General features: G+C 38.7%; 2 protein-coding genes across 2 annotated transcripts; both read right to left on the bottom strand.

Moving 5' to 3' along the window:
* Window positions 1–312: 312 nt before the first annotated feature.
* On the bottom strand, window positions 313–4,272 carry krt1-19d (keratin, type 1, gene 19d). The gene is made up of 8 exons (XM_079829372.1): window positions 3,830–4,272; window positions 3,659–3,741; window positions 2,436–2,592; window positions 1,792–1,953; window positions 1,556–1,681; window positions 1,390–1,464; window positions 1,000–1,142; window positions 313–851 (listed from the first exon to the last, which is right to left on the bottom strand). The coding sequence occupies exons 1-8, from the start codon at window positions 4,229–4,231 to the stop codon at window positions 725–727; spliced, it is 1,275 nt and encodes a 424-aa protein (XP_079685498.1). The 5' UTR covers window positions 4,232–4,272; the 3' UTR covers window positions 313–724.
* A 2,803-nt stretch (window positions 4,273–7,075) lies between these two features.
* On the bottom strand, window positions 7,076–14,109 carry krt1-19e (keratin, type 1, 19e; the record flags this gene model as incomplete). The annotated part of the gene is made up of 8 exons (XM_079828571.1): window positions 7,076–7,214; window positions 9,001–9,149; window positions 9,284–9,358; window positions 11,660–11,785; window positions 12,202–12,363; window positions 12,860–13,016; window positions 13,324–13,406; window positions 13,537–14,109. The coding sequence occupies 8 exons, from the start codon at window positions 14,107–14,109 to the stop codon at window positions 7,076–7,078; spliced, it is 1,464 nt and encodes a 487-aa protein (XP_079684697.1).
* Window positions 14,110–16,094: the final 1,985 nt, after the last annotated feature.

Genomic DNA, 16,094 nt, shown 5'->3' with positions numbered 1-16,094 from the left:
GCCTTTATTTATTATAATCTCCATCTATTATTTTTCATAAATAAATGTAATCCAACTTTAAAGGTGTGTATTCTACAGGTTTCACTTAGATATAGATAGGAATGCATATTTTCTGCTAAAAGGTAGAATTTCATAATTAAATAAAAGGTAATTGAATGTAATAATTTTCAGCAGAATACAATTTCAAAAATGTAATATTCAATAAAATGTATTTAATCTATTTTAAATTATTTGATTTATTGGTCCCACTTTATATTAGGTGGCCTTAACTACTATGTACTTGCATCAAAAAATAAATACAATGTACTTATTGTGTTCATATTGTATTGCAAAACACTTTTGCTGATATTGAGGTGGGATACAGGTAAAGTTAGGGACAGGTGGTACATTGGGTAAGTTTAAGGGTAGGGTTAGGTCTAAGGGATCTGTAATTACAGATGTAATTACATGCAGGTAATTTTTTTTAAATGTAAGTACAATGTAAAAACATGTATGTACACAATAAGAGCAGTATCAAATTTTTCATTTAAATGCAAGTACATAGTAGTTAAGGCCACCTAATATAAAGTGGGTCCGATTTATTAGTTTTATTTTTATTATTATTAATCAAAATGTAATCCCACTTTTAAGAATACGTAGTTTATGCATCATTACCACAAAAATGTTTCATAATGCTGTTTTATTTGGTTTTCAGTTTTGCCCTTACAGCAAACACAACCGCGCATTACAAAATTCTGCGACTGGCAGACAGGCTTTCAGACGTGGAGCTGGAAACCACTTTTCCATCGACAACCTCTTCCACAACAGTGATGACTTTAGTCCTCGAGGTGGAACTGGAGGTTTTTTTGACACTGTGGAAGAAAAACAACAGTTAGTGGGACTTTCATTTTAAACTCAGTATAATAATAATAATAGTAGTATGTTCCTGGGAGTGCTTTTTCAATGATTTGGAGCTGAGCGACGGAGAATTATGTGAAAGAAATCAACAGATAAACTCACGTGGCTTCTCCGTCCAGAAGTCTCCTGTACTCTGCGATCTCCATCTCCAGTCTGCTCTTGATGTCCAGGAGCACCTGGTACTCCTGACTCTGGCGCTCCAGATCAGCCCGGAGATGCACGATCTGCTCTTCCAGGACGGTGATCTAGAAGCACCAAAAATGAGTGGTTTTGTTCCTATTCAGATCTTACATTCTTGTGCTGAATAATGTGTGTGTGTGTGTGTGTGTGTGTGTGTGTGTGTGTGTGTGTGTGTGTGTGTGTGTGTGTGTGTGTGTGTGTGTGTGTGTGTGTGTGTGTGTTACAACAGGACAGAAAGTCAGGTTGGAGTGACATGATGGTGAGTAAATTATGAATTTTATGAACTATCCTTTTCAATGCAAATCTACTCACCTGATGTTGGTAGCTTGACAACTTCATGGAATAACGGTTCTGTGTGTCAGACAGTGTGGCCTCCAAAGATGATTTCTAAATTGACGATAACATGCACATTCAGAATAACGTAATACTAGAATGCTAATATAAGTGCCACAAAAACTGCCAATTGCGTATCACTGACCATGGCTAGTATGGATTGGAGTTCGATTTCCAATGACTGCATTCTGGATTTGACTATATTGACTTCAGAGCGAGTTGTTTTCAAGTCTGTGGTGCTGGTGACAACTTCTTGTTTCAGAGTTTCTGTCTAAAATAAAAAAATAAAAAAAAACTTTATATGTGTTCTGTCTCACACCGTTCTGTCATGGAAAGCACATTAAAAAGACTTTTGTCCCTGTATGTTTTGATAGATCTCACCTTTGTCTTGAACCAGTACTCAAGATCTTTTTGGTTCTTCGCTGTGACGGCTTCATAGTGCTCACGGAGTTCTGCCAGGATCTTGGTGAGATCTTCCTGTGGAGCCGCGTCAACCTCGACATGAACCTGTCCGCTCATTTGTGTGCGTGCGGCCAAGAGATCCTAAGAATATGCATGAATTCATATTCATGTCGATTCAAGTAACCTCATTGATAAATATTGACTTAAGCAAACGTATTTATCACAAATCATAATTATTTGGGATTTACATGATTTACAGTAAAATGGTATGTGTATATATAATCTTTATCAAATGTCAGGAATTATCAGGCTCAAATGGAAATAAATGTTGTGATGTTATTTCTATCAAGAGGTGCATCGTATTGTATTGACAATGCAAGAGTCCAGCACTCTGTAAAGTCTCCTCCAGCACAACATTAATTTAAAGGTCTGGACTCAGAGGTGCCGATTCATGTGTGAAAATGATTCTTCATGCTCCCTCCCAACCATTCTTACACAATTCGAGCCTGATGAATCTTGACTTTGTCCTCTTGGAATATGGCCATGATGTGTCCTCCTACATGGTGGTTTGAGAAATAATTCTAACACTACTTTCTAAACTACCACACAGAAGCATTATATACCTCCTCATGATTCTTCTTCAAAAAGACCAGCTCCTCCTTCAGCCCTTCGATCTGCATGGTGTAGTCTTTTCTGCTGATGTTGAGGTCATCAATCACCCTCTTCAGCCCGACAATGTCGGATTCCACAGACTGACGTATGGCATGCTCCGTTTCATATCTGTCATGCAGCAACATTTTCTTTAGAAACACTCACACTGGACATTAGACAATTAGAGGTAAAACTAGATAGATAGATAGATAGATAGATAGATAGATAGATAGATAGATAGATAGATAGATAGATAGATAGATAGATAGATAGATAGATAGATAGATAGATAGATAGATAGATAGATAGATAGATAGATAGATAGATAGATAGACAGACAGATAGATAGACAGACAGATAGACAGATCGATAGATTAGAAATATTAGATAGATAGGTAGATAGATTAGATAATAGTGTTAAAATTATTGGATGGATGGATAGATTAGAAATATTAGATAGATTAGAAATACTAGATAGATAGATTTAAAATTATTAGATAGATTAGAAATATTAGATAGATTTAAAATTATTAGATAGATAGATTCGAAGTAATAGATAGATTCGAAATAATAGATAGATAGATAGATAGATAGATAGATAGATAGATAGATAGATAGATAGATAGATAGATAGATAGATAGACAGACAGACAGACAGACAGATAGATAGACAGACAGACAGATAGATAGATTAAAAATATTAGATAGATAGATTCGAAATATTAGATAGATGATAGATAGACAGACAGATAGATAGATAGATAGATAGATAGATAGATAGATAGATAGATAGATAGATAGATAGATAGATAGACAGATAGATAGATAGATAGATAGATAGACAGACAGACAGATAGATAGACAGACAGACAGATGATAGATAGATAGACAGACAGACAGACAGACAGACAGACAGATAGATAGACAGATAGATAGATAGATAGATAGATAGATAGATAGATAGATAGATAGATAGATAGATAGATAGATAGATAGATAGATAGATAGATAGATAGATAGATAGATAGATAGATAGATTAGAAATATTAGATAGATAGATAGATAGATAGATAGATAGATAGATAGATAGATAGATAGATAGATAGATAGATAGATAGATAGATAGATAGATAGATAGATAGATAGATAGATAGATAGATGATCTATTATGGATACATCTGCTGAAAAGACTCACTTCATTCTGAAATCATTTATGGCCAGGCTGGTGTTGTCAATGCTGAGATGGATTCCACCCTTCAAATGAATGGCTGCCATGATCTGGACATATAAATGAATATACATGATTTACTTTTTGCCCCATATTTACAATATTTGATTGCATAAAACCCTGAAAACCCTAACATACCTTAGCCTGAAGATCATGTATGGTGATATAGTGGGCGCTGTAGTCACGAGCTACAGGAGAGGCTTTGCCATCAAGGAACTGGCGGATCTTCAGCTCCAGATCAGCGTTGGCCTTCTCCAGAGAGCGAACCTTGACCAGGTAAGTGGCCAGACGGTCATTGAGGGTCTGCATGGTGAGTTTCTCGTTGCCGATGATGCTGCTCTCTGCAGATGCTGACATGCCGAAACCTCCTGCAGAAAAAGAGGACTTGGAGATCCGGACCCCTGAACCGCCTGCGCCGCCGTACACGCTGCCAGACCTCACGGTGCTAATACGGCTGCTTCCTGCACTTGCCTTGGATACACGCATGGATGAGCCGCTGGAGGACATGTAGCTGCTGCGGGTGGAGTAGGAGGAAGCCATGTTGACCGGGACTTTCTGTCTGCGTCTGTCTAGACAGGTCAGTAAATGAAGCCAGGAGAACGTCGGCTTCTTTTATAGAGTGAATCTGAATATGAGACTCAATACCTGGAATTCCATGCATGTCATCTCGCCACATTTTCTGGAACATCTCCAACGACCTTAAAAGTCACACCTTAGATAATTGTCGGATAAAGGACACCGCTTATCAAATCTGTCTGCTACTGGCTGATGAAGACTTGTGTGCATTGGTGGGAATATAAACACTTAGTTTTTCTCCATTATAAAGTGCAAAAATATATAAACATCCTTAAAACAAGATAAAAGTATTTGTGTAGAACATATTACAACTTGTTTTCAGACTTTATCCTTTATACATTTATTGTGTTTTCTCCTCATGGTTTCTTGCTGTAAGCATGCATAAACCCCTTAACACTCAGCATTGACTTTGAGTTTTATGCTTTAAAAAGTTTGGGGGCAGTAATAAAAGTTAGCACTTTTATTCAACAAGGTTTCATTCATGTCGATCAAAAGTGAGAGTAAAGCTTTTATAATGATACAAAATATTTCTATTTCAATTAAATGCTTTTTAAAAAACTTTCTATTCATCAAAAAATGTAATATTAATGTTTCTTGAGCAGCAAATCTGCATATTATGTTTTCTGATGGATCATGTGACACTGAAGCCTGGAGTAATGATGCTGAATAAAATATAAGGAATACATTACATTTTAAAATAGATTTAATTAGATAACAGCTTTTTTAAATTTTGATAATATTTGTGAACAGATAATTGCAGCCTTGAGATGACTTGAGACTTCTTCAAAAAAAGATAAAATCTTATTCTGACCCCAAGCTTTTAATGGTAGTGTATAGTGTTTGAATATATCTTTTTGAAGGAGTGTGTTGATGGGAATTAATGGCCATTCTTCTAGAAGCGCATTTGTGAGGTCAGGCACTCATGTTGGAACAGGAAGGGGCCATCCCCAAACTGTTCCCACAAAGTTAGGAGCATGAAATTGTACAAAATGTCTCGGTATGCTGAAGCATTAAGAGTTCCTTTCACTGGAACTAAGGGGCCAAGCCCAACCCCTGAAAAACAACCCCACACCATAACCCCCCCTCCACCAAACTTTACACTCGGCACAATGCAGTCAGGCAAGTACCATTTTCCTGGCAACCGCCAAACCCAGACTCATCCATCGGATTGCCAGACAGCGAAGCGTGATTCGTCACTCCAGAGAACACGTCTCCACTGCTCTAGAGTCCAGTGGTGGCGTACTTTACACCACTGCATCTGAAGCTTTGCATTTTGGATGCAGCTGCTTGGCCATGGAAACCCATTCAATGAAGCTCTCCACAATGTTCTTGAGGTAATCTGAAGGTCACACGAAGTTTGGAGGTCTGTTGCTATTGACTCTGCAGAAAGTTGGTGACTTCTGCGCACTGTGAGCCTCAGCATGCGCTGACCCCGCTCTGTGATTTTACGTGGCCTACCACTTCGTGACTGTTGTTCCCAATTGCTTCCACTTTGTTATAAAACCACTAACAGTTGATGGTGGAATATTTAGCATTGAGGAAATTTCACGAAAGGACTTATTGCACAGGTGGCAACCTATCACGGTACCACACTTGAATTCACTGAGCTCCTGAGAGCGACCCATTCTTTCACAAATGTTTGTAGAAGTGTCTGCATGCCTAGGTGCTTGATTTTATACACCTGTGGCCATTGAAAGTGATTAGAACACCTGAATTCAATGATTTGGAGGGGTGTCCCTCCAAATATTGAATTGTGAATGCAAATAAACAATAACACAGAATTGTTTTGCTATCCGTAAATTGTTTTCTTTAGTTCATAGATTAGTTCATTTTCTGTTTTTGCTGTTTTCTTTTCTATACAATTGTCTTGGTTATTTTGCCAATGTTTCAAAGGCTGCCAAAATTCAAACTAAACCATTTTAGAAAAACAAATCCTGCTTCGAGAACCCAGTAGCACAGCAATCATCATGAAAAGAGATGTGTGAGTTTAAAGACCTCCACAGTTTTAACATGAAAATGAATTTTGCTTACTGACCAAACCACGTTTTTTTAATGGGCTGGGCTGGGCTGGGCTGACATTTCTGCAGATGATGTGTTTGACATTTGTGGTTTCTTGCATGCAAAGCATTATCATGGAAAGGTGAGGTTTACGCAAAGCAAGTTCATCAGAACAATAACCAGATTTGTTTGATAACCGCTTGACATTTTAGCAGCAATTTAAGCATCTTTCATTCCGGTTTGACCTTTTAGTTGCTTGGCAGGAGAGATTTGTCAGGATTGTGCAATGCTAACTGCTTTATCGTACACTTATGACCCAGTACTAACCCTACTTATCTTCTTATCTTAATCTTTACTCTCACTCCCAGCATTTTTACTTATTCGCATTCATTTGCATACATTCAGCAGATGCAGTCATCTGAACTATGTTGCTAAACCAGCCATTTAAATGTAGAAACTTTTTTCTAGGTTATTTACATGGTTACATTTCTTTGCTAACCTAGTTTAAAACACTGTTTTTAAGATTTTGGATGATGGGATGAGTTGATTTCTCACCTGGGTTTAATTGAGGATGTGGTTGAGCTGGTGTTGGATATGTTTAATGATGTGCATTGGTAATACCCTCTTTGCAGTTGTTTTGGTCACTTTAATCAGTTCAAAATTGCACCCATATACAGTAAAAGACATAACCACACACATTTTGTCTATGACATTTTTTATTGTTGCAAATGCTCACAGACTAACACCACATTTTGACTGCTTGATAGGAGCTGCAGGTGTATTCTCCAACCAACATGAGTCTGGTGTGCTTCACTTAACAAGGGATGTTGAAGAGGTAGAAATCACCGTCCCACCATCAACCACCTCTTCCACAACAGTGATCACTGCTGTTTTGGTGCTAGTGATGGAGCTGGAAGAACTGAAGCCAGAGTTGGCTGAGATAATGAGGCTGTTGGGAGACAAAAATACGCAACCAGTTAAACCTTAAATGCCCAATTTGTACTGTCTATCTACATCGATCAGGCATAACATTATGACCATAAGTGAATAACACTGATTACCTCTTCATCACGCCACCTGTTAGATATATTAGGTATCAAGTGAATATTTTGTCCTCAAAGTCGATGTGTTAGAAGCAGGACAAATGCGCAGGGCCAAATTGTGATGGCTAGACAACTGGGTCCGAGCATCTCCAAAACTGAAGCCCTTGTGGGGTTTTCCTGGTCTGCAGTGGTCAGTGTCTATCAAAAGTGGTCCAAGGAAGGAACAGTGGTTAACTGGCGACAGGGTCATGGGCTCATTGATGCACGCGTGGAGCGAAGGCTGGCCCATGTGGTCCGATCAAACAGACGAGCTACTGTAGCTCAAATTGCTCAAAAAGTTAATGCTGGTTCTGATTGAAAGGTGCCAGAATACACAAAGCATCACAGTTTGTTGCATATGGGGCTGCATAGACGCAGACCAGTCAGGGTGCCCATGCTGACCCCTGCCCACCGCCAAAAGCGCTAACAGTGGGCACGTGAGCATCAGAACTTGACCACGGAGCAATGGAAGAAGGTGGCCTGGTCTGATGAATCACATTTTCTTTTACATCACGTGGCTGGCCGGGTGCGTGTGCGTCGCTTACCTGGGGAACACATGTCACTAGGATGCACTATGGGAAGAAGGCAAGCCGGCGGAGGCAGTGTGATGCTTTGGGCAATGTTCTGTTGGGAAACCTTGGGTCCTGCCATCCATGTGGATGTTACTTTGACTCGTACCACCTACCTAATCATTGTTGCAGACCATGTACACCCTTTCATGGAAAAGTATTCCCTGGTGGCTGTGGCTCTTTCAGCAGGATAATGCATCCTGCCACAAAGCAAAAATGGTTCAGGAATGGTTTGAGGAGCACAACAATGAGTTTGAGGTTTTGACTCGGCCTCCAAATTCCCCAGATCTCAATCCAATCGAGCATCTGTGGGATGTGCTGAACAAACAATTCCGATCCATGGAGGTCCTAGCTCGCAACTTACAAGATCTGCTGCAAACATGTTGGTGCACACTTTAAGGGGTCAAGTGGAGTCCATGCCTCTACGGGTCAGGGCTGTTTTGGCAGCAAAAGGGGGACCAACACAATATTAGGATATTGTCATTATGTTATGCCTGATCGGTGTATAGTGCAATATATATATATATATATACGCGTTTGTATAAGAAAATATTAATATTTAAAACTTTATCAAGTAAACTTCCGGCCCACCGCCTTCCGTGGAAAAGTGTTGAATGTTGAAAGTGAAACTCAAGATGCGTACGTGACGTCATGACGAGCCCACCTGGTCGCGTTAGTCTTTCAATCGGCAGGGGAACTTTTCAACAATTTTTCCATAAATTGAATAGGGAAGGCGGTCGGCCGAAAGTTTACATGATAAAGTTTTAAATATGTATTTTTTTTTTACACAAATCATCGATTCGCTTCGCTTCAGAAGGCCTTTATTAACACCCCAGAGCTGCGTGGAGCAGTTATTTGATGGGCAGATGCACTTTTTATGGACTTCAAAAACAGAGCAGCTATGAATCCAATTCTAATGCTTGGATTAGCCTGGACTTTTTTAATAACACTCAGATGTTATTCGTCTGAAAGAAGAATGTCATATACACCTAGGATGACTAGAGGGTGTGTAAATTATGGGCTAATTTTCATTTTTGGGTGAACTTTGCCTTTAATGTCTATATAAATATGGTCTGTGATTGACCTGCCGCTGGCCTCTGCATCCAGCAGTCTCCTGTATTCTGCAATCTCCATCTCCAGTCTGGTCTTGATGTCCAGAAGCATCTGGTACTCTTGACTTTGGCGCTCCAGATCACTGCGGAGCTGCACCAGTTGGCCCTCCATTCCGCTGACCTACAAGCCCGAGGGGAGAAGACAGAACTTTTAACCCCAACACAGGTCATTTTAAAGCCTTGTTAATGAGCTGGCTACAGTAAGAGTTCTGTCTGTAAGATTAATGAGATTCTTAGCCTTAGGTGAGCACTCACCTGTGCCTGGTAGCCGCACAGCTGCAGGGAGTAGCGATTCTGAGTCTCACTCAGGCTGCTTTCCATAGATGATTTCTGTGATAATGAGAAAAACATGTTAGCAATGAACAAAATTGTACATTTTCTTTAAAGTTTGATAACCAGAAAGTGTACAATACAAATACTTTTAGTCTTTTTATCATTTAACCCTTTAAGTTCAGAAAAAAATACAATACATTGCACTATGGGAATTAAAAGGGCAGGCAATATAAGGGAAGCCAACGATGTGCTGTTTTTAAGTCACATTACATTTGAATGTCCCTCCAAAACTCTCTTTCCCACTCTTTTTCCACCCTCACATGGAAGACACTTATTTAAGTGCTCCAGAAATTGCTCTATTAACCACATTTCTAAACATCAAGTAAATAACTTAAGTAAATTAGATATTTTCATTGTCTAACATAGTTTTACTGTAAATTGAGAAAATATCAACGTTTCCAAATGGCAATGCTGTACCACTACAGGAAAAATAGGTGGCAACACTTTACCACAGTGGAATTGCAGTAATGTATTTCCAAAAAATACAAAAAAAGTTTTATTGTAGTAGTTGTTTTTATGTATAAATAATAAAATAATTTATTTTCAGAAAATGAATGCAGAGATATTTTACCGAAAGGGCAACAATAGGAAGAGTGCAGAGTTAGCTCTTCCATGTGATGAGAGTGAGGATGAGTTTTGCCATTTTGAAGGTTAAATCATAGGAATCTACTTATTTGGTTCGCATGAGTTCCAATGCATTTAAATAGAAATTAAAATTCTAGAAGAAAAACTTTTTTTTTACTTTTTAAAAAAAAACATTTTCCATGGTGGTACAGCTTTGCCATATTAGCAACACTTCCTTACCTTAAGTTTTGATTTGTATGACTGAAACTTATTTGAAAAAAAATGTATGTATGTTATGTTGAAATCATTTGCCATTTGTAAATGGCACTTGGTTTGCAGTGGTCTAAAGTATTTGAGTAAATGCAATTAGTTACTGTACTTAAGTAACTTTTTTGCGACTTTATAGTTTAGTATCAAAGATATTAGCAACTTTCACTCTCTACTGGACTATATTTTTGAATAAGTATATGTACTCTTTAATCCAATACGTTAGTTTTGAGTAATGCAATTTGTTACATTTTGCATGGCACCTAACTTTTTCTGCAGCAGTTTATTTCTGCTACAAAAGAAGCAATATCTCCATCTACAGGGCATTTAAGGTACTATATTTTGTGGGTTTTGGCCTTTCTTACCCAAACTTGTCAACAAGACTAGCCTACTTTGCGCGAATGTGGGTGCATTAGCATGTAGTTGTGAATCGCAGGTGTTTCATGAATATATGAGATGAGGACATGTCTGCAGCTAGTGATAAAGCCAGCATATCCAGTTCAAGCAGACTTTGATAACATCCATTCTATTGTTGAAGACACCTTTTTGAAGGATATTGGTTTACTTATTCCCCTTTTTGAGAAATTGAGCTAAACTCTTGAACATTTAAGAGACTGTTGTGTTGTGTCAACCTTAATTTATTGCAATATTGAGGTGTTTAGTTTTATTTTGATTTTAGAATAACATGATTGCTCTCCTCACAATTCAACTGTTTCTTGTTTTTTCAGTGGCATGTCTCTTCGGTGTTGAGGACTAGTGCATCTTTGATCCTACATTTAGTATGAGTAAAATACTTAGTGTTAAAATCAGATACTCTAAGATTTTTACTCAATTCGTAATGGAATCGGTGACTTGCCATTTTCTCTGTACTTTTACTCAAGTATGGTTTTCAAGTAGCTACTCTTTACACTGACTATGCACTATGTAATGTTGACAGCTAGTGGTTAAAATGGGTACTGCAGTCCAAATTCTAAATATTGGAGAGTTTTCCCGCCCCGTCCTCCTCAGACTCTATGCTCACGCAGGTTGCCAGATTAAGGACACCCAACAGTGTCATTGAAAATTGAAAGCGACAAGCCTTACAGTATAAGCTAATGTATACATTTGCAATGTTTTTATTGGTCAGGTTTAATTTGCAATCTCTGACCCAGTTCGTTTGCTGGCTTCCATTGCTGTGTTTTCCGCCAACTGGCAACTATGTGTCGAAATACCATTGTGTAAATTGGCAGTGGCACACAGACCAAAACAAAAACAGATATTCCGACAAAGATCGCACATTTAAAAATAGACTAACTGGCTGTAGCATTGTTTTTCCAGAGAAACAGGTATTTGAACTTGTTGCATGTTCACTCTGCAAACATATTATGGTATTGTTATGCTTCTGTACCGTCCAAAAAAGACATTTAAGTGTGACTTATGTGTCTAAATAGTTTTTGGGTTCTCTGTACATTTCTTGAACACACTCACCACTGAAAAGAGGGACTGAAGCTCAATCTCCAGTGACTGTACTGTGCTCTTCACTGTGGTGACCTCGGTTTTCGACGTCTGCAAGGTCTCTGTGCTTGTTACAACCTCTTGTTTGACGGTCTCAGACTGCAAAATAAGTATTTTTTAAAAAAGAATGTAATTTAACACATGACATTTTAAAGCCCAACATAGCGCTAGCTACACCAATCAGGCATGATGGTTTGCCTGATCGGTGTATACTACCCAGACAGCAACATAGTGTCGCCCAGATCCGGCCCACATCTGGAATTCACATGTACCAGATGTGGGCCGGATCTGGGCCGACACGATGTTGCTGTCTGGGCACTACTCTCCAAAATAAAAAATAATAATTTAGCAAGATTTGATCCGCTATCAAAATGTTGTTTTAATTTCATTAACTATTATTTGGACCGGCTTTATTATTTTGTTTCCAACATTTTTGAGCTGGGCCCATAGAATGCATATGACTTTATGAGTGTTGTGTTTCTCATATACAGAGTCAGGTTCTGGACTGAACCAACCTTCTGCTGGAACCAGCCTTCAAGGTCTTTCTGGCTCTTGGCTACGATGGTCTCGTAGTGCTCACGCATCTCAGCTAGAATTCTGGTGAGGTCTTCCTGTGGTGCGGCATCAACTTCCACATTGACCTGTCCACTCATCTGATCACGTGTGGTCAAGAGGTCCTGAAGAAACACATCATTTTCAGATGCCCATTTTGAAAATATCTTTCCATCATCACCTGTTTATTCTTTACTTTAAATGTCCAAGTTCCATGATATGGAAATGTGATATAAAACAGTAACATCTTGACCTTTAAGGGATACTCACCCTCAAGTTTCTTGTGCTGAACACAAAAGAAGATATTTTGCAGAATGTTGGTACCTAAACAGTGTCTGGTTGCCATTGACTCTCATAGAATTTTACTATTTCTTTTCTACACCATGGAAGTCAATGGAGACCGGCTGTTTGGTTACCAACATTCTTCAAAATAACTTATTTTGTGTTCAACAGAAGAAACAACCTGAGGGTGAGTAAATGATGACAGAATTTTCATTCACTATCCCTTTAAGACTTTAAGGCACCTGTGTGACCTGACCTCCTGTCTAAAATATTTCACTGGGACAGTTTTTAGCATAAATCTTGTGTTTTGCTCTGCTCCATTATGAATAGATTCACTACCTCCTCTTGATTCTTCCTTATGTAGACCAGCTCCTCATTGAGCCCTTCGATCTGCAGACTGAGGTCTTTATTGTTCACGTTGAGCTCGCTAAGAACACTCTTTAACCCCGCGATGTCGGCCTCCACAGACTGACGCATTGCCACCTCGTTCTCATATCTGCCAAATAAAAAGGAACATTATAAAAATAACTTTCTTTAATCAACATCAAAATTTGTTCAAATCCATAGTCTACTGTATACATTAGTATACTAGTTCATTTTAAATGTTATTTTAATGTGACAAATAGATTATTAAACTGTGTATAAAGGTGTATAGCTTTTGTCAGAACGTGCAAATTACCCAAAAGCAGATTTTCAAATGATTTGCACCGCAGTTATTTGTTGTTGTTTTTCTAAAATGCATGGACATTTGCACAGCATATATTTTATACAGTTTATTTCTTTAATAAAAAATAAATAATTACTTCATTCTGAAATCATCTGCAGCCAAGCTGGCGTTGTCAATGCCGAGGTGGACTGTGCTCTTTACCTGAATGGCAGCCAAGATCTGCAAACAAAAGGAAAATAAAAAAATATTTTAATTTGTTTGTTTGCATGTCGTATAGTGAATAAAGAGTATTAGGTTTTGCGATTTCCTTGTAACAGTGGCCACAGAGAATCTTCCTAGCTAGACTTACTTTAGCCTGGAGGTCACTGATAGTAGCCCCGAAGGCTGAGTGGTCACGAGCTGTGCCAGTAGGAGAGATTCTGCTCTCAAGGAATTGGTGTATCTTCAACTCAAAGTCAGCATTGGCCTTTTCAAGGGAGCTGACCTTCACTAGGTAAGTAGCCAGACGGTCGTTTAGATTCTGCATGGTGAACTTCTCATTGCCAATGACGCTGTCATCTGCTCCTCCAGAGACACCGAATCCTCCACCAGCACCAAATCCTCCACCAGCACCAAATCCCCCACCAGCACCAAATCCTCCACCAGCACCAAATCCCCCACCAGCACCAAATCCTCCACCAGCACCAAATCCCCCACCGAATCCTCCAACAGCACCAAAGCCGCCTCCTGACCCAGCTGCGGACATGGAGCGGGAGGCACTGGAGATCCGGACCCCTGAACCTCCTGCACCCCCGTAGACGCTGCCAGCCCTCATGGCGCTGATGCGGCCACCTCCTCCTCCTCCACCTGAAACTGAGAATCGTGAGGAGCCCATTGAGGACCTGCTGGAAACAAAGCTGCCGCTGGAGAAGGTGGGAGCCATGTGGACTGTGGTTTGGTCTTACTCTGCTCTGCCTGGAGAGTGAGTACAGTGGAGAAACTCAGGGTCTTTTTATGTGCTGGTGATGCAGACAAGGAAAGATGCAGTAACCCTTTTTTTCCATCAAAAACTTGCTGACAGCAAGGAATTGGATCTTAAATTATCTTAAAGTGAAAAGTGACGCTATGACTTAAAATGGGTTGACAGATCATCACCTCGAGCAAGTTAGATAGACGCTTGCATTTCTCAGAGGAGAGCTCTGTACATGTTCAGACATTTATGGACAAAGCATCTCACACTCGCACTCTAAAACCCTTGAATGTTCTACATTAAAGTAGATTAAAGGGATAGTTCACCCACAAATGAAAATTCTGTCATCATTTACTCACTTTAAATTTGTTGCAAACCTGAATGAGTTTCTTTCTTCTACTGAACACAAAAGAAGATATTTTGATGAAAATGGGTAACCAAACATTTGATAGGCCCCATTGGGAAAAGTCAATGGGGCCCATCAACTGTTTGGTTACCCATATTCTTCAAAATATCTTCTTTTGTGTTCAGCAGGAGAAAAAAATGCATAGGTTTTGAACAACTTGAGGGTGAGTAAATGAGAGAATTTTCATTTTAGGGTGAACTATCCCTTTAAAGGATGTTAACTAACTCAAAAACAAAATTACACTCTCATTTAAAATTTTACTGCTTGGTAAAATAAAATAAAAAGTGCTTGGTAAAAAGTGGATGCAGCCATGTTGGAAGAAGCAATGTGACTTCAGAAAATCTATCAAAGTGCAAAAAGATGTAAATTGATAAGATGTGAAACTACATAGAGCTATGCTGATCTCATTGGGAATTGAAGATTCGCCTGCAGCAACTTAAGCTTCTTACTATAGGGGCTGTACTATATTATCTAGAGGTAAAAGTGGATTGTTTGAAACCTCTCATGTTTGTGCATGTACCTGTGTTCACTTAACAGAGCAGCAGGATTTTTCCCACCATGTTTAGCTTAACATATAAAATTCCTCCCTTAGGCCGTTGAGCTGAGGACAGACCTCTGCGTAAAAAGAGATGATACGTTTTTATTACTTATTTTATTGTTTGTCTTTAGGTCTCATTTTTTTTTATATTGAGAATATGATATAAGCTTTGTACAAATCTTACTTTAAAATAAGATTGGGCTAGTTATATTTTAAAATGTTAGAGCATGGTTGAGCTGCAGGAATGTACAGTGATAGCCTTTTTGACCTCTCACCATTTTGCATTCAAGTCAAACAAAACTCAAACACTCCCTGTTCCCAGTATAGTGCACTATAGCATTGTCTAAATAATGTAATGTTCACTCTAATAATGCTATACTACCTCATAATAAAAAAGTTAACATTTTTAATGTAATTCAAAGTAAAGCTTAAACAATTATTTTATTGTCATTAATTCACCTTAAATGTTTTACATATACTGATGCCACCTTTCTTGAAAAGAGGGGGAAAGGAAAATCCGACTTTGTGAAATTTTGTTAAAAGAAAAAGTATGTTTGCCAACACAATTCTCTAATGCAAACGAGTCACCTTAACAAGAAATTCGCTTCTCTGAATACCAGAAATATCGGTTTCATTGCAATATGTAGGTACATTTTAAAGAATTTACCTAAATATTGCAATGAAACCGATATTTCTGGTATTCAGAGAAGCGAATCAAGTTGATGTACAAACACTGGTCGTTTGTTTAGCAGCATCGATTGCGTGCTCGACCACAAGAGCGCGCGCGCGTGACAGGAATGGAGCGGTTCAGAGAGTTCAGAGAATAAGGTGAGACACTTTAGGATACTTCACCACAAATTATATAACTTTTATGGTAACTAAGATATGGAATATCATAATATGAATAACGTACCTAGGCTACCTAGGCTATCATTGAAACCCGGTAGTCCTATGCCTAGAGTAGGCATAGCGTTACTCGGTGAAGTTGAAATGAGTGAATATGTGAACAAAAAT

This window comes from Gobio gobio (genome assembly GCF_949357685.1).
Source record: "Gobio gobio genome assembly, chromosome: 11".
In the NCBI taxonomy this organism is placed as follows: Eukaryota; Metazoa; Chordata; class Actinopteri; order Cypriniformes; family Gobionidae; genus Gobio; species Gobio gobio.
The sequence above is the reverse complement of the archived record's forward strand: the minus strand, read 5'-3'. Positions and strand labels throughout refer to the sequence as shown.

What these genes read in the sequence shown, in the direction of transcription:
- krt1-19d (XM_079829372.1), bottom strand. Translation starts at nt 4,231, where the DNA reads ATGGCTTCCTCCTACTCCACCCGCAGCAGCTACATGTCCTCCAGCGGC. An exon ending in TACATGATCTTCAGGCTAAG is followed by an intron (nt 3,742 to 3,829) that starts GTATGTTAGGGT and finishes TTATATGTCCAG; the next exon opens with ATCATGGCAGCCATTCATTT. An exon ending in ATAAATGATTTCAGAATGAA is followed by an intron (nt 2,593 to 3,658) that starts GTGAGTCTTTTC and finishes GCTGCATGACAG; the next exon opens with ATATGAAACGGAGCATGCCA.